This window comes from Bemisia tabaci, chromosome 1 (assembly GCF_918797505.1).
Source record: "Bemisia tabaci chromosome 1, PGI_BMITA_v3".
NCBI lineage: Eukaryota > Metazoa > Arthropoda > Insecta > Hemiptera > Aleyrodidae > Bemisia > Bemisia tabaci.
The window spans coordinates 31144427-31170068 of record NC_092793.1 but is presented as its reverse complement, the minus strand read 5'-3'; the positions used below and the strand labels follow the sequence as shown (position 1 = coordinate 31170068).

General features: G+C 38.5%; 1 protein-coding gene across 4 annotated transcripts in view; it reads left to right on the top strand.

Annotated features, from left to right (window-relative positions):
* Hs3st-A (Heparan sulfate 3-O sulfotransferase-A) overlaps positions 1-24171 on the top strand; it is a 186155-nt gene extending 161984 nt beyond the window's left edge. For 3 of the 4 annotated variants that reach the window (XM_072299679.1, XM_019057630.2, XM_019057629.2), the window contains 3 exons: positions 961-1264; positions 3822-4037; positions 11147-24171. In XM_072299679.1, coding sequence (XP_072155780.1) covers positions 986-1264; positions 3822-4037; positions 11147-11701 — 1050 coding nt within the window. In that variant the 5' untranslated portion in view covers positions 961-985 and the 3' untranslated portion in view covers positions 11702-24171. Of the gene's footprint in view, positions 1-948; positions 1265-3821; positions 4038-11146 lie in introns of all 4 variants that reach the window. The other variant, XM_072299686.1, reaches the window with a different exon arrangement.
* Positions 24172-25642: the final 1471 nt, after the last annotated feature.

Sequence of the window (25642 nt, the reverse complement as noted above, 5' to 3'; positions counted from 1 at the left end):
ACTTTTTCCCTACGTAGGTATACTCAAACGTGTTCAGCGTGATATTTTTTTGAAAGAACAAATCAAAGGTCTAAGTCCGCAACCACGTATATCTCGTTTGCGGTCTTTGAAAATCTCTGCTACTTCGTTATTTCTTTAAATGAGAGCAAATCGACATCATTCCTTGAATTTTTCCAGAATTTCCTCGGCACGGAGAAGAAAAATCACGGCAGTCTTCAAGCCTTACTGTTGAGTGGTTTTCCATTTAAAAAAATGAAGTATGACAGGAAATCTGCGACGTCGCTAACCGAGATACGTGATTGCGGACTTACTCCGTCGAAGTGCAATGGACCACTAGACAAGGCACAGATTTCAGCATTCTGGTACATTTGTCCTGACCAAAATTTCTCGTAAAACACGATGCGCACAACGAAAAATACCGAAATCGACTCCTTACGAAGATATTTAATGATTTTTGATGCGTGAATTCAAACCACCCGCTCATGAAAATTCAATGCTCTACGTGACTCACATAGCGCGCTAAACGTTGTCATGATAGTCTCTGCGATGTAAAAATCTGGCAGCCTCAATCTTGACGCTTTGACTCAGCTATAGCAAGTTGCTTTTAGTTTGAACAACACATGGTAGGAAATGAGCATTGCTCGATTGAGAAGTTTGATGAAACCGTTGTAGTGCACGATTTGACTCACGTAGAGCTTTGAGTTTCTTGTGAGCGGGCAGTTCAAGTTCCTCGTAACCAATGTGAGATAATAACGATAATATCTTCGTAAGAAATTGGTTTCAGTAATTTTCGTTGCGCGACTCATGTTCTACGTGAAATTCTGGCTAAGAAACATGTATCATCAGAATGCTTAAATTCGTACCTTGTCTAGTGGTCTATTCCTTACCTTGTCTAGTGGTGCATTTTTGGAATTGTTTTTTTTATTTGATTTAGCTAAAATCAAATAGTCTCTGTTACAGAAGACGGGATGTGACCTATGACGGGATGTCATATCGGATTTGGGCAGGCGGGGGTTGGGTAGAGGCGGGGCGCGTCATCGGGCTGCTGAGTCTGCTCATGAGCGTCACGCTGTTCCTGGCACTCCACGCGGCCCTCTACGAGAGCGCCATGTACCAGGTTCAGGTTTCGGCCGGACCCCCCGCCGCCCCAGCCCCCGCCCAAGCCCCCCTCCCCTTCGAGATGCCCAGCGCAGACGTCCAGGAGTACCGCTTTCCCGCACACCACAGGCTTCGCTTTCCCAAAGCCAGCAGACGGCTACCACAGGTCAGACAATCAGACATCCTCCGCAAATAACTTTATCACACATTCGGGATTGGGGCGCCTTCAATTCGAGTGATACTTCCAGCTTTGCCGGATAGTTAGTTTAGTTGCGTGACCCAACTTAACCCAACGTGACTCAGTTGCGATCGGTTCCCGAGCTTTGTGACCGATCAGAATAATTTGTCACACATCCAGGATTGGGCGCCTTCAATTCAAGTGATACTTCCAGCATTGCCGGAGAGTTAGTTTAGTTGCGTGACCCAACTTAACCCAACGTGACTCAGTTGCGATCGGTTCCCGAGCTTTGGGACCGATCAGAATAATTTGTTTCGCATTCAGCAGGAGTGGGCGCCTTCAATTCGAGTGATACTTCCAGCTTTGCTGGAGAGTTAGTTTAGTTGCATGACCCAACTTAACCCAACCTGACTCATTTGCGATCGGTTCCCGAGTTTTGTGACCGATCAGAATCATAAAACTCGGGCATCTTCAGTTACCGCAGAGACAAAATTTGTTCCTACGTTCTGGGGTCACTTTTTTTTTATTATTTTCCTCGGACAGACATCCTCCGCGAATAACTTACCCCAGAAAAGAAAGATAAAACATGAAACAAAAAGGAAATCATGTCACCACACGCAAAAGAAAAGATACCTGCTGTACAATAGCCATAGGTAAAGTCCATGCCTAATAATTTTACGCATTTTGGAGTGCGATAGAGGATCAGCTGGTTTCAGTTTAACATCAGAAGTAAATGCAAGAATCAAAATGGCGGATCCTCTGTCGCTCTCTAGAAGTGCGTACACTTATTATTTGGACTACATCTTGCAAAGGGACTACAATTTCTAGTTCACCTGTAAAAACACTCATGTGCGTTGAGAAATTAAGATATATTCGTTGTTTTTAAACTGAGCCAGAAATTTTAGTCCCAAATTGCAAAATGTAACTTATTTAGCGTGGATGCTACCATTCTTTACTGAAAGGCCAAATGATTATCATGCCACTGAAACCTCACAAGCTTCAAAACTAGTCAAGCATCCAGTTCGAAAAAATTAGCCAAAAAAAAAAAGCTTTATGTTTGAATTAGTTATGATCTTGGTTCAGAATTTCTGAATTGACGTATTTCTGCAAAACGGAACTATGTGCGGTTAGGAAAGAAGGGGTGTGCTCTAGAAAGGTACATAAGAAACAGTGTGAAATTGGGCGTGATCCCTATTGTGAAAATGGAAAAGTGGGATTCTACATTCTTACTGTAGTAATTCTTATGTAAGAATGAATGGGTATTATAAAATGCCGGTGATGCTAGCGGCGACGCCCCGTCGCCGAATTATTAACTCATGAGCCCTGTCCACAACGCTCCTGTCACATGTTCATGGCTCATGAGTTAGCATGCAGTTGGCAATGTAAAATCCCGTTTTCCATTTTTACGAAAGGGATCACGCCCACTTTTACATTGTTTCTTACGTAGCTTTCTGGAGCACAGCCCACCTTTTCCACCCGTACATAGTTCCATTCAGCAGAAATCCCTCCGATTTATCTTTGAATCAATATAAACAAAATCTATCCGCCCGGATATCCGTTGAATCTAGCCGCTAATGCAAGTGAACTTACGGGGATTGCGGCCAGCGGGCCGATTATTGAAATTGATAGACAAAGCTATAGAAAAAGAAGACAAAAGAGTTGAATCATTGAGAACGAAAACACACCAACTAGGTTCCTCGAAAATGCTCACTTTTCACTGAGGACAGACAATTTTCATAAAGGTCATTGAAGTTACCGTATCTGCTCCAACTTGGACTTTTAAAGTGTCCTTAAGTACTTGCTTTTAGGCAACAAAAATCTTTTTCCTCGACTAACTTCTTTACCTAATATGCAGTTTCGTGCGTGTCTTGATTATTTTCAATTTTTCGAGTTGGTGCATGTGCTTTCGTTCTCACTGATTCAGCTGTGGAGGGATCCTATTGGTGGAGGCGGATGGTTGCAATGGACAAAGGACGTAGGTAATAGACAAAGTAACGGCAACCCACGAGAGACCCGACAGTTTGACTGCATTTTGCAATTTGGAACTATAAATTCTGGCTCTTCTAGAAAAACACTTATGTGCATAGGGAAACTAATGGCACATACGTTGTCTTTAAACCGGGCCAGAATTTATAGTTCCAAATTGCAAAATGTAGTCCAGGCAGTTCATCATTAACCCCCCCCCCCCCCCCCTTAGCCATAAGAATCACTCATTTCAACCAATAGGATCGCTCTATACTCCTTATGCATAGGCGTAGCTAGGGGGGTCCTGGGAGGGGCTGCCCCCCCCCAGAAATCTCGTGCCCCCCCCCCCCCCAGAAAAACGGGATCCTCCATTCCTCACCCACCCCCCGCTCTCTTCACCATGAGAGGTGGTCCCATGCCCCCCCCCCCCCCCCCCCCCAGAAAAATTTCCTAGCTACGCCCCTGTCCTTATGCCTTCTTTGTCTATAGCTTTGTCTATCAATTTCAGTAATCGGCCCGTAGGGGACGTGGCCTCCTAAATGGAAGATGTGTGACACCTTCGGGAATTGGTTCGTTTCAGGCGATCATCATCGGGGTTCGAAAATGCGGGACGCGGGCGCTGCTGGAGATGCTGTTCCTGCACCCGCGGATCCAGAAGGCGGCCGGCGAGGTTCACTTCTTCGACCGCGACGACAACTACAGCCGCGGCCTCGACTGGTACCGCCGCCGCATGCCCCAGTCCTTCTCCGGACAGATCACCATCGAGAAGAGCCCCAGCTACTTCGTCACTCCGGAGGTGAGCCACCCGACTCCATTTCTCCCTTCGGCAGAAACACACTGGGGGAAAAAAAAAAAAAACATTGGATCTAGAGTCCAGACTCTTGAAAACATTGACAAGAAAAAACTCTCTTGATTCAATCGGATTTTTGCTTGAATCAAAACGAAATCCGCTTAAATTAAGAGGCTTGGTTCCTGATTTAAGCTAGATTCTGATTGAATCAAGAGTACTTTTCCTTGTCAATGTTTTTAAAAGTCTGGACTCTAGATCCAATGTGTTTTTTTTCCAGTGCATTCTACAAACGGTTTTTTTTTTAAAGTAGGAGGTACTTATCCAGGGTGTCTACAAGTCCGGAAATAGACTTTTTTTTAGATAGATAGATTTGATAAATAGATTAGATTAAATGGATTTTTTAAGGGCGGTCCGGATGCACTAAAAAAGTGCGGAAATTCCGCAAAAAGGGCCGGAATTTTTTTAAATTTATTGTCATTTTTGTCGCAATTTCAAATTTTTAAAATTTTTCTAATTTCATCAATTGGAGGTACTGAAAAAGTACAGAAGTTTTCTGTAAGAGGAGGTACTGACTTTCTCGAGAATGTACTGAATAAGTTCTGTAAAAGTACTTATTTTTGACCGGCCTGTTTTAGTAGACACCCTTGAATTTGAAAACAGAGAATTTTGCATAATATTTCGTTGTTATCATCACGAAGAAACGTAACTCCATTCCAATGTTGCCTAATTTTCCCGCGCATATCGGCGGTGTAAGTCGGCAATAACTTCACTCGATTTGCGACGTCGCAGACTTCCTGTCATAATTTATTTTTTAAACGGCGAGCTACTCAACGACAATTCTTTAAAACTGCCGTGGTTTTTCCTCTGAACGAAGTAAATTATCCCAAAACTTCGAGGGATTATGTCAATTTGTTCTCCTTTAAGAAAATAACATAGAGGCGGAGATTTTCAGACACCGCAAACGAGATATGTGATTGCGGACTTACGCCGTCGATATGGCACTTTTATCAGGAGAATTTGGGAATTTCTAATTGAAAATTTCACGATTTTTCTACTGATTTCATGCAAAAATCAGATAAATTTTCAATAAAAATTGCGCGTGTACATTCTTGTAAAAAATTGAATTGTTGGGGTCAATTTTGTAACCTTGAGATCGAGTTACGTTTGTTCGTCCAGGAAACGATGATCTATGACTAACGATAGGGGATAGTCCTTAGATGAGCCCACTCTATTTAGATTCACTCACGATGGACCCACGAAGCGGGTCTCAAAGGGCGCGAAGCATCTACTAAGGGTTCGGCCGCTTAGTGGTCAGGAGCCCCCTAATGTGGGAGTGTGTGTACACTCAGAGGGTATCTAGCATCAGGACTTACCCGACTCCATCAGGATTTGAGGTCAAGCTGGATTTAATCTTGATTTCATCCGAATTTAAGGAAAATTCGGTCGTAAAATCAGGATTTGAGGAAAGTCGGTCGTCCGATTGGACTTTTTTATCGAGCTATTTTTGTGAAGTTACATTCGCCTAATTTTTCTCCGCCAAAAATCAGGATTTGAAAAAAATTATAAAATCAGGATTCTGCAGTCAAAAATTAGGAAAAATCAGGATTTCCCAAGATGAAAAAAACTAGACACCCTGACTCGCCACATCCTATATTATAATCGATGCACGTAAATATCTCAATCCATCGTCTCCCGCAAGAGGGAAAGTATGTGTTGATTGCACTGTCTCAGTATTTCCTACTCTCATTCTATTTGTTCATAGAAGAACTATCACGCGAATTTCCCTGAAATTTCTAGTGATTTTTCTTTACTCTTGAGAAAGATGCCTTTGAAATTGTTAGCCAATTTCGCACGACGGTTCTCCTTTGAGGAAGTAAAATGCACGTAAAAAATGAAAAGCGTAGACGAGATACGTTCACTCCTGCGGGAGTGGGAGTCGAGTCGACTCACAGTGAATCGAGTCAATGAGAGAGGTTGGATAAAATTTGGAAACTTTAAAAGCTCATAACTCCGTTTACACAAAACTTTGAGGTTTTAAAAGCGATTCCATTGGTTTCCTCGTGAAATTTTCTTTTTCAGAGCACTCCTCAAAGTTTAAATTGTGACGAATTGAACGTTAAAAATTGCCGTTTTGGTTAAAAATCTCATGTCCGACCTCTCTAATTGACTCGATCCACTGTGCGACGCGACGGGTCGTCGATTCAAAGGCAATTACACTGGATCATGTTTTTCGTTTCCCGAACCGAAAGAGGAGGGGTAAAATGAGAGAGGGAAGATAAAAAGAGATTAAAGGAGAAGGAGGATACAGAGAGATAGTAAAATACAGAGGGAAATAAATTGAGATTTTATATTTTATAATTTTTTTGTTTAAGAAAATGAGTTAGAAATAATAAACGTGAGTTGTTGAAATAATTGTGAACAGAAAATTCAAACTTCCTGCTCGTGAAAAAATTAAAATCAACGTAGGTCAAACTAGGCATTGAAATGAGCCTGCACGTTAGACAAATAACTAAAGCTTGGTTTCACACGCACTTCCTTGCTCTTCTAATAAAAGGTACCTTTTATCTTGCCCCCCCCCCCCCCCCCAAAAAAAAAAGAGCGCAGGAAAACTCTGCATGCCATCGTAAAATATATACTAAAATTACTCTAGTGCTCAATTCAACTCGAATAGACTCCAGTATTTCAGTGAGCGAGAAGTGTGTGTCAACTTTGATCAAATCCGTGAGTTTCTAGTAGAGTCCCTTTATACTGAGAGTCAAGACAACACCCCTCATGGAGTCACAAACGGGAATAAAGATTGCACAAATTGAACGTTTTTCGTAATCTTTGATCGGCTCATTCTTAAATTCTTTTCTCCGTTCTTTCTCTCATTCCGTTTGTTCCTTGTCGAACCCGAAATTCCTCGGTCCATTCCAGATTTTAATCTTTGCAATTGATGAAAATGTAATCTTTATTCCCGTTTGTGACACTGTGAAGGCCTAAAATCCGGTTAACCAATCAGAAATGGATTCGCGTTGTCTTGAATCTCAGTATAAAGGGACTCCAGTTTCTAGGCCATGAGTTAAATGTGAAAAGTTGTACTGTGTCAATGGTATTCAACTTAAAATTTCGATAAGGAAACACATGTTGTGACTCTTTAGAAATGCACCATGTACGGCACGCTCTCGAGCGGGAATTCCCAGCATAAAACTGCGGGAAAACACTATTCCATTTGATAAAAGTGCCCAAGAATGTAGATTCGCATCTCCGCTGACTTTTAATCGGAACTCCGACACGTCCCCTCGTGGGTTACGCTCCGTGGGTCTCGCGTCGCCTCGTTTCGACTTGCACCGGAACTCTAAATTCAGTCGACCGCCTCAAGTATATTTTCTTGAGCGTCATATAAAAATGCAGTTAGCTCCGAATCGCACCCTCGACGATACTCAAAACAATATAAAGTTCAGACCGCATAACTGAAGATTCATGACGAGATTGTCAAATCTGCATGAAATCCTCTTTACTCTCGGCGCACTCCTTTGCTCTCCAGCGAGAGAAGGCGGCCGATTCAAATCCATTCAGTCACTCGTGATTTTAAAACGAAGCTGGAAATGCTGGGGACTGTCGTGGGCTGATCAGTAGAATTGATAGACAAAGGTATAGACAAAAGACAAAGAGAAAATGATAGATTTTCAGGGTGTCTACGAGTCCGGAATTTTCGGAAAGTCTTGAAATAGTACTGATTTTTGAGAGGCGGTCCGCAAGCACTGAAAAAATACGGAAATTTCGCAAGAAGGTCCGGAATTGTTGTCATTTTTGTCGCAATTTGAGCAAGAAACTCAAATTTTTGGAATTTTTCGAATTTCGTTAAATGAAGGTACTAAAAATGTACTGAATTTTTCTGTTGAGGACCCTGGTAAAAATTGGCAGTAGAATATGTGTTCCAAAATACTATAGACCTAAAGCCGGCTGTAAGATTTCCAATAGCTTCTGTAGCCGGCTGTACAATTTCTTATAGCCTTTCATAGCCGATGGCGATTAAGCAACAGCCAGACGATAATAGTTTATACTAAACGTTACTAAATACGGATACTAGGACTTAGTTTTTGGACTACCGCTCTCTTTTTCTGCCGTAGTATCTTGATTTATTTTGCGAGGAAAGCTCCGCACTTTTGAAAGATACCTGTCATTCTTAATATGTTGGAGCGCCTTCAATTTCTTATGATACTGTGCAATACCTCTGGTGTGAAATAGTTGCTTCAGACGCCGTGGCACGCTGCGGCACAGCGGGCGGGCAGAGAGCGCGAAACGCGCATTGGCGCCTACAAACCTAACAGGGATACTTCACGCATTGCGCAATTCGTGAAGTATCCCTGTTAGGTTTGTAGGCGTCAATGCGCGTTTGCGCAATGCGTGAAGTATCCCTGTTAGGTTTGTAGGCGTCAATGCGCTTTTTCGCAATGCGTGAAGTATCTCCGTTAGGTTCGTAGGCGCCAGTGCGCCGCCGCTCCGCTTGTGCTAGGCTCCAATATTTAATCTCGCGGAGTCAGCGTTTTTCAACTCATGATTTTGAAATGTTTGCACACTCTATATGGACTATTCTCATTTTAATTGATGAAAAAAAAAACATGTTTTAAAGAAAAATATGATGTGTGTTTAGTAAATATGAAGGTAGTTCCGTATCAAACTCAATGATTTCCAAAGCACACGAATTTCTACACAATTTCCTATAGCCTTTTATAGCTAATGGCGATAAAGTGTAAAGCCCGGCGAAAGGAACTATAGCCCGACAGCATACCTTTTTATAGCTTCGTGTAGCCCGGCTACATGATTTGCTCCGCTTTCTACAGCCAGCTATATGATTTTCAATAGCCTTCTTAAGTCTGCTATAAGAACTCCTATGGTATTTAGTTTTCTTTTCCTAGATAATTGATGGACTCTACTGATTCCACGTAATTTTATTCTCCCGAGTTCGGAACTAGTATTCTCCTATCTTTTTAGACTTTTTGCGAAGTCAATATCCCTCCTTCCTCCGAGAATCATAATTTTCCGGGAAAAATTTCGATTTTCTGTAATACTGGTAAGTCGCAGCCAAAAATACGAAGGATTACTCCTACAGTATGCTTAATAATTCGTGCCCCTCTTTCTAATGACGAAGTTCCTCAAATTCGACGTATTTTCCGCATAAATGACTAATCCGTAAGTTACAATCTTACCGTGTTCTGAACTATCAGAGGTTAGCATCAACATTTACCCTTACAAAATCGTCGTCATTTATTTTTGGAATCTGAGTTTTCATCAGCAAATCAAGGAGGGGGGGGGGAGTTGGGGAATAGAGTAATATATTCTGTAAGTGAGGAACTCTACAGTGGAACGTGTCCTTCCCTTTCGAATAAGAATGTTTGTGTTATGTTTCAATTTTCTAAAACACCCAAAAAAGTCGAAAAAAGGTCTCTCACTCGAAACAAGCTGTCTCTAGTTTGAGACGTGGTAAAAAAACTTATGTGAATAGACTTATTTCGCTGCGCCACGCGTCACTTCTCCGGAAGGCAACTCCAGCCGTCCTCCGCCGTATACATGGCTAGCCGCTCTGAATGCTCCGTCGAAGCGTCTGACGTACGATATTAGTGGGTCAGCTTGAAAAATGAGGCATTCACCGTTTTGAGAGCTCATGTCAAAACCGCCAAGCCGGCCGGCATCGCATTAGGTGCTAGGCACAACCCTGCACGTTTGTGTGTTCTTGATGAAATTCGTCACCCTGCCTCAACGGGGACTAGATTTAATTCATTTGCCGGCCTCTTTGCGCATGCGCTAAATTTCTCGCCCTCCTCCCAGGTTCTAATTGGAAACCCAATTTTCTGCGTCGTACGCTCGGATAAAATAATTGAGGCGTCTAGTTCCAACACCGACCATCTCCGTTGCTTTGTGTATATGTTATTGCACGGCATCAATTTAATTTAATATTGCGAAAATGTGGCTGTCCACGGGAATGAGTACCTCCAGCACCGAAAAAGTCAAATAATAGTAACAAATGCGACGAACGCCAGTTCCGATGCACGACGTCTCCGTCCGTAATAGTCTAATCAGTATACCACTCAGGGTGTCTACCGAAATTTCATTTGCGGATTTTCCTTATATTTTCCTGATTTTCTCTGAAATTTTAAAAAAAAAATTTAATGCTTTTTGACGCGAATAAGTTGACACTCGTTTGACTTCACAAATCAACATCTTTCGTGAATTGAATGAAATGTTCAACTTTTGCATGTGCTGAACTAAATGCTTGACGCTTTTGAAATTTCCTGACTCCAGGACTGATTTATCTGATATTTTCCTGATTTTTACTATTCACATCGTATTTCCTAATACTTTCCGGTTTTCACCGACGGCAGCTACCCTGACCGTAATACTATGTTGTTGCATATTGCACATTTTTTTTATTTTTTTTTATTTTTTTTTTTTTATCGGCACTACACAAATTATTTGATTAACTTAAAACTTTTTTGAAAACCGATTATATAACACTTACTTTCTTAGTGTTCTCTACGCACTATGGCCATTTCGAGCGGGCAGGCCGCCCATCTTCAGGTGACTGCATTGGTATGGAAAAGATCATAAATCCGGCGTGATAGCTGCGCCGGCGCAGTTATTATCGCGGCTCTCGTCCTCTCGATCAGCTAATTTCTTATCAGATGTTTTCACTGCATTCTTCTTGTATGAACTGAGTAAGATTGGCGGTGTTCTCAATGTCGTCACATAGCTCTCTAATTGAGTGTTAAGGAGCTCTTCATTTTTATGACGGTCTATTTCTAATTGTTCGAGTACATTTAATTTTCGCCTTTATTACACTCTCTAATTAGGTTTACTTTGCACTTATCTGGGTTGCAATTAGAGTCTCTCAGGTGGTCTGATATTTAGAAATAATAAGAAAGTAAGTGCTATACAATCGGTTTTCATAAAAGTTTTAAGTTAATCAAATAACTGAGCGTAATACTTAAGCTTGTCGCGGATTGGGAGGGGGAGGGGGTGGGGGTGTAGCGACCTTTCAGCGTGAAAGGAGTGCTGAACAATAGCCAACAAAAACTTGCCGAGTCAATTTACATTAGGAACTCGACTGACTGAACATACATCTTGTGTTGCAGGTTCCCGAAAGGATCTACGCCATGAACTCGAGCATTAAATTACTGCTAATCGTTCGGGAGCCGGTGACGCGAGCCATCTCGGATTACACGCAACTCCGGGCGAACGCGGCGACGGCGCCATCTAGCGGGCCGCCCAAGAGCTTCGAGCAGCTGGCCCTCCATGCGGACGGGAGCGTGAACGCCTTCTACCGGCCGATCGCCGTGTCCGTGTACCACTGGTACATACACCGGTGGCTCGAGGTGTTCTCCCGGCAGCAGCTCCTCATCGTCAACGGGGACCGGCTCATCGAGGACCCCGTCTCGGAGCTGCAGCGGATCGAGCAGTTCCTCGAGCTGGAGCCGAAGATCAGCAGGAGCAACTTCTACTTCAACCAGACCAAGGGCTTCTACTGTCTCCGCAACGAGACGACGGACAAGTGTCTGAGGGAGAGCAAGGGCCGCAAGCACCCCAGAGTCAACCCGGCCGTCATCAACAAGCTGAGGCAGTTCTTCAGCGAACATAATCAAAAGTTCTACGAGCTAATTGGAGAGGATTTAGGTTGGCCGGATAGTTAGGTGTTCCGAGAGAGGTTCTCCTTTCCGTTCTAAACGTGCCTCAATCCGTATTGTTGTCATTATGTTTTCCTTCCTTTTTTATCTAGGATACTTCGGCGTTTCCCAGACGAAGGGACGGAACTCCATTCCCAGGTTGCAAAATTGACTCGAAAAATTTAATTTTTTGCAGGAATGTACCTGTGCAATCAGTGCGTTCGAAACTCACCTTCGAGTTTCGGGGGCCATGTGGCGCATCAAGCTCGACTTTTAGGGGCCAGATGGACTCTTTGCCTATCTATCATGGCGAATTTAGTGAAAAGTTAGATTCAAGATGTTTTAGATACAGAACAAGTGACTGTGACATAATATGTGTGACACAATATGTGACTGTTTAACTTGGGGGAAATCTCGAAAAATCACCAAACAAAAAATTAGGTTTTTTTTTTTTGGGGGGGGGGGGGGGCATTTTTAGGGGCCACGTTGGCGCAGAGCCTTCTTTTTTTAGGCGCCATGACCGATTTCTTAGGCGCATTTGGCGCGTTGGCGCCTGTGAGTTTCGAACACTGTGTGCAATTTTGGTCCAACATTTTTCTGATTTTTGCATGAGATCTGAAGAAAAATCGGTGAAATTCACAGTTCAAGATGCCCAAGATTCTCCAGGAAAAACACATATTGCTAGGGGAAATTCGGCAACATTGAAATGTAGTTACGTTCTTTCGCAAGGAGAACGACGACTCAGCAAACTTTCCGTAAAACTGTAATCATTTTTAATTTCCTTACAAGTCGATTTGTACCCTCATGATATTTAAATCGAGTTTTGGATACCTCTGGGTGAACATGAAACAACTATCTGTAGATCCACCAGCGGGCTGATTATTGACTTCGATAGACAAAGCGAAGGAAAAAGAGGGCGACGGGAAAATGGCGCGATCCTATTCGTTAAAAGGGGTGGTTTTTATATGGTATAGAGCGAGGGGTGAAATGATGGAGTAACTACTGAGTCCCTCGTCGGTTGCCGTTATTTAGCCAATTACCTATCCTCTTTGTCCATTACAACCACCGACTTTCACCAATAGGATTGCTCCATTTATTTCTCTTTGTCTTGTTTGTCTATTGCTTTGTCTATCGATTTCAATAATCATCCCGCTGCAGTTGTCTAAAAAGAATACTTTTAATCCCGAGAGGAGAATTTCGGGAGCATGGCCTAACGTTCTTTAAACTTTTTTTTCTTTTATTTTCTTTTCAGTAGATCAGAGAAGTGAATGAATATGCACCACTGGATTCTAAAATTTAAGAATAAAAAATTATTTTCTCCTGAAATCTTCTCAGAGAAAAACTATTATCCAATAAAAACGCTGCGACAGCTTAAAGTTTGTAATTGAAAGAACTATGGCTGAGAAAAAAAACTTTTAAAAACTAAATATTCCATTTGTGAGAGATTTTAAATTGTGTGATCAAAGTGCAACATCATTACCTCTTCTTTTATTTCAGGAAAATAACATAATCCAATCACAATTTATTTTTTGCCCTCTGTTCACACTCAAACGCCTATTCATCGGCCAAACTAGACAAAAACGACTCATCAACCTGTAAGTTTTGCAAAAATTAAATTTGAAAAAATACCGAAACCGCTCTCCTCGTGGACGACCACTGTATTGTGACCACTGTAGTGGTCACAATACAGTGCGTGTGTCTGTTACATATAAGTACTTCTCTTGCCGTAGTTTCTCACGTTTCATTTGCTATCAGCCTCAAGTCTTTCATCTCTCTGAGCCTAATGTTTAACTGAGTCGAACATGTCCAAATGTTCCATTTTTCGGCGCCCTGTTGTTACACCTCCTCTTATATCCTGACGCTAACCTAAATTAACTCCAATTGTGCCTCAATAATTTTGTTAGGTAGTTATCTCATTCGCTGATTTTCAGCTCTCTCAGAATGTACCATTCTTTGTTTTACCACTTGAACATCTTTATTGTGTGATTCATGTTTTGTAGCCTCAAAGAATCCGACGCTTTACTATTTCCCTTCTCCAGAAACAATCACAATTTTAGAATGGGTTCCAAAAACTCATTGCCCAACCGATGATCAGTTCACAGTACATTAGTGGCTTTTTAAAAACATCATGGATGAATTCAAAATTTTGCCTTTAAAAATAAAATAAATCAATGGTCAAAGTGTGAAACCACGTATCTCCTTTTGCGACGTTGCTGCCTTCTTTATCATATTTTATTTTTTCTTTGGGAAAGCTATATCTAGTCAATGTTATGTCTAGTCAACTTCTTTGATTTGTCTTCTCTGTTCGTAAAATATTTGTATGAATTTCAAGCTCTAAAGTTAGCTTGTTTCTCTTCAAAAAATAAAGTAGGAGCGGAAATTGTAAAACGCTGCAATAGAGATACATAGTTGTGCACTTTGGCCATAGATATATGGCAATGCCCTGATTATCTGACGCTTTGGAATAAGGGCCGCGTCCTAACGAAAAAGTCGGATGAGAAACCACCAAAAAAAAGACTGAAAAAGTTTCATTTCAGACCCTGCATGTTTGTAACTGAAAACACGGGCTTGGCTAATTTTCTCGTATTCGTAAAATAAAGTTATCTAAACGGAGAAAAAACACAGAAAACCAAATGCATATTTGGTTTTGAATATTTTTGGTAAACTAAATTGTCGTTTCTAATGTATATACTTACATTCAATGTTTGGCCAAAAACTTGTTTTCGTTTTGTCGGCTAGTTTATCTTTGATCAAAAGCTTAATTTTGACTACACAGGATAATGTGGTCGGAATATCGGGGGATTTTCGCAGTTCAATTCAGGGAACATGAAATTTTCAGCAGCTCAGGTTACTTTTTTTCATTGGCGGATCCAGCAAATTGGCAACACTGTTTTTCTCCATTTAATCCCATGTTAAATGGAGGGAATCGTTGTTGCCAAATTGCTGGATCCGCCCCTGCTTTTTTCCCTCAGAGGATTGAATTCTTTTTTTCCAGTTTCGAATTTCCTGTCAAAAATGAATCAGGTCGTCACGAAAGTAATACTTTATTCTTACTTAATTCTTTTGTAAAACTTACAACCAAGGAATTCATTAGGTACATATTTACGACCGAAACATTTGGGCCTACTGCTGATTTAACTAGTTTTCAGATGTGTTTCTTTTTCCGATCCATTATTATTAAAGTCAATGTAGCTGTTCTTTTCGCCGATTTTGGCAACGTTGCACATACAGTGATTGATATAAGAATTTTACGACTGTACGTTACGGACATTCTTGCTTTGTTTAACTTAACGTTCTGATTTTTTCACTGTCTACTATCTTATAAGGTGAAAGTTCCTTCTCCGACCAAATTCCATTTCAAAAAAGGAGTACCGGGTTATGTTAGAAAAATGTCGTCGGATTCTTTGACACTTAAGGCAAGCTGTTTATGAAATTGCGGCTACTTTTAACTTTAATCAGTTTTTAAACTTTGCCAATCGTTCCATTGTGAAGTTGTAACTAATACATATCATTTTATCATATCAGTTTAAGTTTAAGATTAAGACGTAACTCAAACATATCATATTTTATTGTTAAAATTTACTTACAAGTTGACCGTAATTTTTTATCGTGTATGTGCAATTGATTTTTTTTCCTATTGAAATTTTTTTTGTATAATGATTAGAAGTTAAAAGATTAATGAGCATTATTGTACAGAAGTTAAATTTTATTTCTGAATCGATATTTTACTACACATCTTTTCATTTAGTATTACTATGGAGACATACTTTGCCCAGCATTTTTACTTTTTTGTTTTTGTGCGCCGGTCTTGGCCGGGAAATAACTTTTGAGGAAATTTCCCTGATAACACTTATGAAATTTTGATGTCATCATCGGGAAAAATAGCACGTACGTACCATGAGAATCATTTTTAAACTATTTTTTGACACACTCAATCACTAGTTGTCTGTAAAGATAGGTTTTCTATGTTGTCGTGCCAAGGAAGAACGCTGTATGAACATTCGAGAGTTGCCAAATTTCTTTCGATAAAATGTTCTTTTTTTAAGGAAAGTTATGGATATTTTTCTATGAAATTTTCAGAAACTTCAGGTAAAATTGCAAACAACATTCTCTGAAAAATTGGACGAAAAATATTTATAAGTTTACCCGGAAATTCGTGTTTTATCAATCGGAATTTGGCAACGCCCGAAGGTTCATACGGCGTTTTTCCTTAGCACGGCAGTATGTGTGGACTCCCGACCCACATCTCAAGCACAGAAACCTGCAAGTTTTGATGTCTTTAGTCCTAACTTTTATTTATTTTTCGCTTCTTGTATTCAGGGGACACAAACGCAATTTACCTATTTGGGGAGCTCTAAATTTTCCGTTAACGCGCTTCTCAAGATACCGAAGTCAGATTGCTCACACCAATGCGATGATTTGCTGTTTCCCGTACGAAGGACCGTAACTCCATTCCAAGGTTGCAAAATTGACTCGGACAATTTTATATCTACAGGAATTTATACTTGTGCACTCTTTGTCAAAAACTTTTGCGATTTTTGTATGAGATTGGAAGAAAAATCATTGAAATTTTCAGTCAGGAAAGACTAAGATTCTTCTAGTGAAAACTCTATGCGAACGGAAATTTTGCAACATTGAAATTTAGTTACGTTCTTTCAAGAGGGAAGCGGCGAATTCTTCAAGAGGCCTCGGATTACACCCCCTTTTCTGACTTCATTTTTATATTTTATAAATACAAATCGTTGCTCTTCTACAAATGCTCAATGAGAGTTTTGATGAGAGAAAAGTGAATATGCTCATTGACCATGAAAATTTATTGACTTAGCAACAAAAACTGCAGGTTTCAAAAGCATGCTTAGGTGTTTAAATTGCACAAGTAGAAATCACTTGGCATGCTCAATAGCATTTCCAAGTGGAAAAAATTCTCCCCCATGTAGCAAAATTTGAAAGATGATTGCCAATATATTGATCATTTATTTCCAATTTTATTCCAATTTGATTTCCATCGATTGGTCATTTATTGGTCATTTATTGCCAATAATCGACCAATCCGGGAATCATCGGTCGACCAATTATTTGTCCATTTTATTGCCAATCGAATTGCAATGAAATTGGAATATTTTGGTGATAAAACAGCAATAAACCATCAACATCTCAACTTTTTTTTTTTGACCTCAGGATCAGGTTGAAAACAATTTTTCCCTGAAAAACCTGCACAGAATACTGAGAATTGAGGTTTATTACTTAGAGTTGAAAAATGGAAGTAAAATAACTCTCTGAAAAGATAATGTCATGCAGTTACATAATAGCACAAATGTTTAAAATAATCGTTTTCCCTGATCCTTTCTACTCTCCCCTAAGAAGTAGTATTTAAAGATTTTGATTAGCGTATTTTTATTTTTAAACATTTCATTTCAGGAGCTTATCTTGAGGTTATTTCTGCGCCCCATTAAGGGGAGAGGATACCTTCCGCACAGGAAATTTGACAGAGAAAACGCATTCTTTGTTCGCTGTTCAAAAATAGAAATGAAAATTTAAAATTGGATGCTGCTTGTCCTTTGTCAATGTAATGATGGACACTTCAGTTTTTACAGATAGAAATAGGTTATAGAAAAAATAATTAAAGGTGCCACCATACACTTAGATGAATTTTTCAATGGTTCTCACAATTTTTAAAAATACAATTTTGCCATTAGACAAGAGCTCCATTACAGCACTCCATTAAGATAGACATAAACCTGACAAATTTACACAAATAATTACAACAAAAATTCACATGGATCTTAAGTCTGAATGAGTTTGATTCAAACGCTGCCAACATTAGGTAAAATAACATTTAAGATTTCACACCAATTTAAAATAATTCTAATTAGTGTTCAGTTGAAACTTGCTGAAAAAGATATGATAGTGGATATATACTCACTGCTAACTTCCAGTGTTTTCTTCATAATTTGGTGTACTGTTCAACTGCGAATAAAGATTAACAACATTTGATTGCTTGGCAATTTTATCATCAATCAAAAGTCGTTAAAATTCTTATACGAACAGCTGTCTGACCTGTAGAACTTTTGTATACTCACTCCCTGCATCCTCATAATATTTTCACGCGAAGTGGTGAATACGAAAGTGCTTACACATCTCATTTCAATGTGGTTGAGTTGTGTAGCTTCAGGATGGATTTTAACAGTGTGCAAAATGATATGTTTCTGGAATCTCTGTGCTTTTCCCAATATACACTTACAGACACATTAGACTATTGCGTTATGACTCTTTTCATTTCGCTTTTTGTTAGCGGGTCAGTCAGCGGCAATGGATGTTGGATTAAGCTTGGTCTTATCAATTCGACAACCACACGAGCGGAGCCAACAAAGAAGGCTTTGTTGATCCTTCAACTCACAGTTTTTTTAGTTTACGCGGTGAATTCAACATGAATTGTGAACGATAGAAAACAATCAATCGCCAAGTTTTCATGCTGATTTCACAGTACGACAAAAATCACACGACTTTAAAACTACGGATTGGTTATTTTTTCTATTCATTCAGTGAGTAAGAAGTTGATTGATAAGTTGGCCATTATGTGAACTTCAGTTTGTGAGCGCCGTCGAAGAATTTACGCCTCTGCGCAAAGCGGTGTTCGCTACTATCCACCTTAAAAATATCAGGCTCATGATTGTATCGTAAAAAAACTACGTATCAGTTATGATCCGCAACATTTATGTGGTTGTGATTTATGTGCGGCTAAAAATTTAATTTTTACAAGGCTTGGAAGTATTAAAATACCTATCTAAGCTTGCGTTTTGGCTTCTGCTAGATTCAAATGGTTTCATGTGGATACGCTTGCAAACCGAAAGAAAGTAAACAATGGCCAACTTATACGACTACACCTCTAAGTGGTTGACTGGTTGTCGGACCAAGAAAATAACCAGTGGAAGTTCTGTTACTTGTTTACAAGGAATGTTAAACAAAGTACCTCGAATAACGTGAACTGAAGTCCATAACTATTGATGGGTTGATTTTAAGTGGTCTTTCATCTGCTTATTTGAGACGAGATGCATATGAAGGCATTTCTAACCTCATTTGTGGCCTTGCAATATTCACAGGCGATTTTGGGAAAAGCATAAAGAAAGAGAAATGAGTTCATTCTAAGTAACTTACAGCTTACGGCTTAAAACAGAATAAAACGGCCACTGCGCTGAGCAGTTACTAGTGGACAACGTTAACATGAGGCACATTAGGATGTTATTGACGACGACCACAATAAGCGAGCGATAAATCACCAACTGGGATAGTGTGCATGCACGTGCACAGTAAGATACTTGGTGTTTTTCATTTCTGAATCTTAGATACACTCAACCGAAAAATTGCCGTAACTAACACACAAATGACCAATTCACATCATCTATTACGTTGGTTTTGTATTTTGTAACCGACTAACCGACTCAAAAACACAACATCGACAACCGAGGTAGGAGGTACGACCGTACAGACAGGCACCTTCGAACGCTATTAAAGATGGCCGTCCATAATGACGTGTTTACTGTCCCGCGCGAAAAGTCAAAATAATTTTTACATAAATAATATAATGAAACAATAATAATGATAATAATAAAAAAATTGATGTACTGCAACTTTCCGAAAAAGTTAAATATTTTGAAGTTTCAGTCTCAAATTACTAATTGTAAGTAACAGGCAATTCATCCATGAGCAGCCAATTAATCGTCAATCTTGAAAAATTGTATTTTTTACATAAAAGTATTAGGTATAAGTTCATAACTTATCGCCGTAAAAAATGACATTAAAATAGCAATATACCTTCAACATTAAAATTAGCACAAATAAAATTGCAATTGAATGACAATTTTATTCCAAAAATATGTCCATTATTTGTCAATATTATCGGTTTCCAATAAATGGGTGATAAATCGGCAATTTATCACCCATCAAGATCTCAGTCCTGCTACATGGGCCTGTTCAGCCGAGTTCATTCCTCGTTAATTTGGAAAGAAATCAAAAGGATCTCTCCAATTCATCAGGTTCTCGCAGGACAAAGTGATGCCTTGCCATCTGTGTGCGACAGTTTCTAAAAATGCTCCTATGAAAACGTGCAAAGAAGCCACTCATCAATTTACGAAACGCTTTTTCTGAATTTTTGGAGTCATTTCCCTTGGGAGGTTCATAATATCAACACGAACCCGACCGTATCAACTACTTGGTGTAATTCTGCCTCTAAATTTACTAAAACGGTTATCGTCACGAAATAATCACGCAATTTTCTTTTTAACTTGGATTATGTAATTGCATTAAAGTACGCCTTGTAATTCAAGCATTTTCTTATTAACTATTTGTAGTATTGAAACCGAAAACGAAGTATTTTTGGTCATAATTTTTGCTGAAAATGGCAGGAACACGTGAACTTTTTTACTTCAGGTTCTTAACATTCAATTGCCTAAAATGTCAATTTCTCATCGAGAAAAATTCCTTTGGATTCACTTGAGTGTAACTCATGTTCAGAGCATTGGACCCCACACCAGAATGAGACTCTTTTTGACTTGTGTGGATAGCGTTGATGTTTTTCTTTTTAGATTTCAAGTCTTAGGTTTTTCAAATTTCTTGTATTTTTGTAAAATTCCCTCACTTTTCCCTGAATTCCCTGACCTGATAAAATTCCTTGACGATTCCCAGTTTTCTCGATTTTTTAGACCTGTAGACACCCTGGTATAAATATCCAATCCAGTGCTATTACGCTCCCCCCTTAATTTTTTTGTTAAACTCAGTGTCAGCACGCATTAAGTAAGACCTCGATCAAAATTTTTAGAAATCAGATTTGGACCTGTGAGTCTGAATATGAAAAAGCGTCCAATTTTATCATCCATATCCTTTCATTAATAAGAGCGTTTTGTGAAATGGCGAGCCTTTCCCGGGTAATTCAAAAATATGAATTTCAACCAAATCGAGGAATGAAATCGATCTCCTTAAGAACGCACAAAATTTTTAATTATGAAAACTTTACTTCCTATATTTTGCGAAGATTCATACGATACATATCAAGAGTGATTAAACCATTTTAACTGCAAGTTATAATAGCAATATTTTTTTATGTTTATTTTGTTAAGTATTGTTTACACCAATGTATTAATTTTTGGAACATCAATCATGATGTTTGATTTGGCTGTGATATTAATTAATTTTACTGTAAACATATCATTGATATTGAGTTTATTTCATGACGTTCTATGTTAGTTGTAATTGCCATTTAGAATATTAGTTAGTTGATTTTTATCCAATAGTATTAATTGATCACTAGTCAATCTTTGTTCCAATATTTTGTTTTATCCTGTTTTGGGAAATGATACCTAATAACTTTTGTGAATGATCGTCTTGTAATGCTAGCTCTGTTTTAATGTTTTTACCAGAAATGCAATCAACAACCATGTAGATATATTGTGGTTTTTGCTGATTTCAACATTACTGGCTCCCATTCGAGCCCTCCTAGCAACGGGGGAGGAACAAATTATATTTCTCTTACCCATTTTCTCCTCCCAAAAAGAATATTGTGACCGATTCAGTTGAAAAGAAGAAGAAACATGGAAAAGAAATTGTTTGATACAAAAGCAAAAGTTAACATTATTCAGAGGTCTGCCTCAAATATTTCCGAGAAGACAAACACCAAAAAATTATAAAAGATCACACATTTATTTTAAGAAAAATTACTTTAAAAGACTATCAACATAAAAATATTTTGAGTGCACCTCAATTCACAGTTCTTGTCCAATGATATGAAATAATTGAACCGATACCTTGTTATTTCTATGGAAAAAAAAGTACCCATGTTGAAATGGCTAATGTGATCCACCTTAAAGATTCAGTAGAAAAATGAGGCGATTGAGATGGAAAAAAAATTTGAAAAAAATAATATCATATGCAGGTGAAAAGTGAAGACACCAAAAAAAATATGATAGCCAATTTCAATAGGTATATGGTGGGAAAAATGACAGCCGTACATTCATATATTCCAGTTCATGGACGGAACAATGAGGAAGGTAGATTAAATATTCTACATTTGCGATTAGAAACTTTAATTTTTGGCACATCTGTAGAAATACTGTAGTATACACACATGTGCACACCAGAAGTAATAGTGCATACGTTGTTTCTAAACTGAGTCATACATTTTAGTTCTTAATTGTGAAAAGTGGTCCAAACGATCGATGCAAATGATTGTATTTCTGATATATTTAGTTACCTACTTTTTATTCTGACCAGTCTTTGATTGAGATAAATTCCAGGTAAAATTGAAAAGTAAGTTATAACTTGTAACTAGTGCCTTGGGACTACACCGTATACATTTTTGTAAAATGTTACCATCCACGGGAAGGGATCTTAGTGCCGGAAAAAATGGCTCAAAAATCTAAGGCCTTGTCCACACACGGAACTTGGGGCGAACTTGTTCCAGGATCTATTAATAGCCTAGTTGCAACTTGTTCTGTGACATCCCAGATCGTGGAACTATTCGCCAAAACTGCGCTCACGTGAGCAAGGCCTCAAACATTGTAAATCAACAGTTATCACGATTTGAAGTTCGCATTCTGAAAAACGCATTTTTAGAAAGATATACTTTTAGTTTCAATCAGCCATGTACAGGGCTTAAATTTCTAAAATTATAATGCAACTTCACGCCCTTCGTTGGTGCAAAAATTATCTAAACCGCCTAGAACCTATTTTGTAATATAATAAGCAATGTTTTCCTTTACAAACTTTTAATCAGTTCTTAGATCCACCCAGAGAAGAGTTTGTCCTTTGAAAAATGTCCCTCTGTGCACATCTTGTACCGCCAAGGTTCCTTTTTCCGTGTTATGCGCCTCTACTGTTTCACTCCATGAAACCATGTAGTGCCGCAGGAAGACAGGGTTGATAACAAAGCCTGAATGCATCTGTACTCGCTCTGCAGCTATCTTTGTTGCCTAAGGAAATTATTGAAGGCGCAATTGTCTCCTGACGAAAGATCTTGACATCAGTATGTAACTACATCCGAGGTTGTTGCCGGATCATACTTGAAAAAATATTTACGTGATGTTCAGCTTAGATAAGGCAATATTAGAAAGCTTTTACGGTGTTTTTCCTTAGCACGGCAATGAAGTGGAAAATTTTGCTCTCACCTTGGAATTCAAAAATTGCAATTAGGGACAGTTGATTCGACTCTCATTAAAAAACTGAAGCTAGTAAAGTTTTGATGGAAAAATAATTTCTCATGCTTCTGATATCACTCTGATTTTTTAATACTAACTGAAATTCTACTCATTTTGCCACTTTAATAGGTAATGTAGGTCTTAAACAGTGACCGATTAATTTCTAGAATTTTTTTCTAACTACTGATTTTAAAAAAAAAAAATTACAACTTACTTGGAAATTACTTCCATTCCTCTCCATCAATCAACTGTATCCCATTAATTTTTTCAATTTCTTAATTGAGTGCTTAATCGTCCAACCAACACAGAGATAAATTTCCGTTTTAACGTACGAGATCGTCCAATGAATAATTCCTGCACCAGATTTCTCTTTGGGGAGTCGATATTCTTATCACAACATAAAAAACGATAAATTTAAGCTGCCACAGTTTATCAAATTAGGAAAATAATTACATTGAACTTTATGGTCCTCACCGTGGCCCTGGGGATTTGGAAACGAAAGAGACACGAATTTAGAATGCAATGCTTTCAAGTTTACTTCTGGATATTTTCTTATTTCCCAAACTATGTGTTCAAACCCTCAATAAACTAAAAATAGAACGAAATGTTTTGGGGTATCAACAAAATCTACTTGTAGTGGAAAATTGAAACAAGCGAAATAGAAAAGACAAGTCAACTGCCTTGAGTAAACAAATTTGCAGAATTTTTCACTGAAATTAGCATAGGAATTTTACATTGATATTTTCAATGACTTGGTGGTGGATTTCCTGCCATTTAGAGCCCCTGAATAGAAAATTTGTTCTGTCCCTAAACCAGTTACGTGTGTCTCTTATTTCCAAATCAATTCAGGGTATTTATTTTTTTCAATCGTAGAGATTTTTGCTTATTATTCAACAGGGAGCAGTTATGAGCGGAACTGGGAGGGGAAAAATGAGGTATGGTCCCTCCAGTATTCCACTCCTTCAAAAAATGTAAGGTGGTTTACGAAACAGTTTCTTCACATTCCTGCCATCTTTGACTTGAGATAACTCGTAGTACATCTCAATTTTCAAATTTTTCCAGTGGGGTTAGATGAACCTCCCCTTCCAAAAATAATTTTGGTTTGCCCCTTAAGCGAGCAGACTCAGAATTGCACACAACTAGATGTCGAAATTCTTTGTGTTTTTGCATTAGCCTGTGTAAGTTTTTATTTTTTTGTAAGGCTGCCAGGGTAACAAAAATGATCAAATGCAAGTAATTGACGCATGCAAAAGGTATCAGTTTGTATTCATTCCCTGTATTTTAATTCGATTAAAACAGTTCAACCTGAAACTCAAGTTGTTTTTCCTTCTTTAAAATAGTACAGAATACCTCCCTACTGGTAGCGGATGTTAAAATTTGTTTTTGAAACTCTTACAGAAACTGTTATAATTTACAAAGGAGCCCTTTTTGAGATTTTTTTTAACATGAAATTTAGGAAAGGCAAAAAAGTGAAAGAAGTGTTTAAAAACTCTTTGAAGAATCGTGATTTTTTAAAACAGTTAATTAAAATTAAAAACTCTTTGAAGAATCGTGATTTTTTCAAACAGTTAATTAAAATAAAATTTACGTTGAAAAAGGGTTAAAATACTAGTGTATTATTCCTAAGAGTATTTTGAGAGTTTTTTTAAAAAAATTATTGTACTTACATTTGACCTCTTGTAAATTTTACGTGAAAAAAATTCCAAAACGAATTTCCATCTTTACATATTTTAACAGTTTTATCAAGACTTTTTTTAATTAAAATTTACAAGTTTTTTAGGAGATTTATTACAGTCCTTGCTTTTAGGACTGTCATTAGAATTTGCATCAGGAGACATTTTATTGGGGAAGGGGGGGGGGGAATAAAATATTAGAGAAATAGATTAGGTGATGTGAAGAAGAGTATGAAAAAGGGGTTAATTAAACCGCACATTAAACATTACTGTGACTGTCTCTGCAATATGAAAATATGGTAACCTCAAATTTGACGCTTCGGTTCAGGTATAGCAAGTTGTTTACTCTTTGAACGTCACAAAGTGGGAAAGGAACTATGCTCAATTGAAAAGCCTCTCGAAACCGTTGTAGTGTGCGATTTGGCTCATGAATTTTGTTTCTTTTATGACCAGGCAATTTAAATTTCCAGCAACCAATGTGAAAAAAAGTTAATATCTTTTTTGAGAGTTGATTTTAGTAATTTTCACTGTGCCAATCATGTTCTGAGTGAAATTTTGATGAAGAATTATGTATAAGAATGCTTAAAGTCGTACCTTTTTTATTGGTCCTTAGTGATATAACTTTCATCACCTCTACAAAGAAAAGCTTCATTGCCATTTAAGGGGTATTTGGTGCAAAATACCCACAGAGCCATTCATCCTCAAAACCATGTGAAAATCATAAATTCTTCACTCCCTACAGCATCACTGCCATAACCGCATTTTGTGATGTTATTTGTTGCCAAACGCATTTTTTTAAATTCTTATCAATAGACAGCTGGACAAAGTATGAATATAAGCATTATGATGTGATGTCACATTAAAAATTCGTGTAGAACACGATTTGTGCCATGAAAATTATTACAAGTTACTGCTAATCAAGATATTAACGTTTTTTGATGCTTAAATTCTAACTTCCTGCTCTAAAAAAACCATGATCCACTTGATTTAAATTGCACACTATAAGTTCCTTTGACAGTCTCTGCGGGAAGAAAAAAAAGTACAACCTTGGGATCACCTTTCAGATCACCTGTAACATAATGTTAACTCTATGAACAACCCAGGGCTGG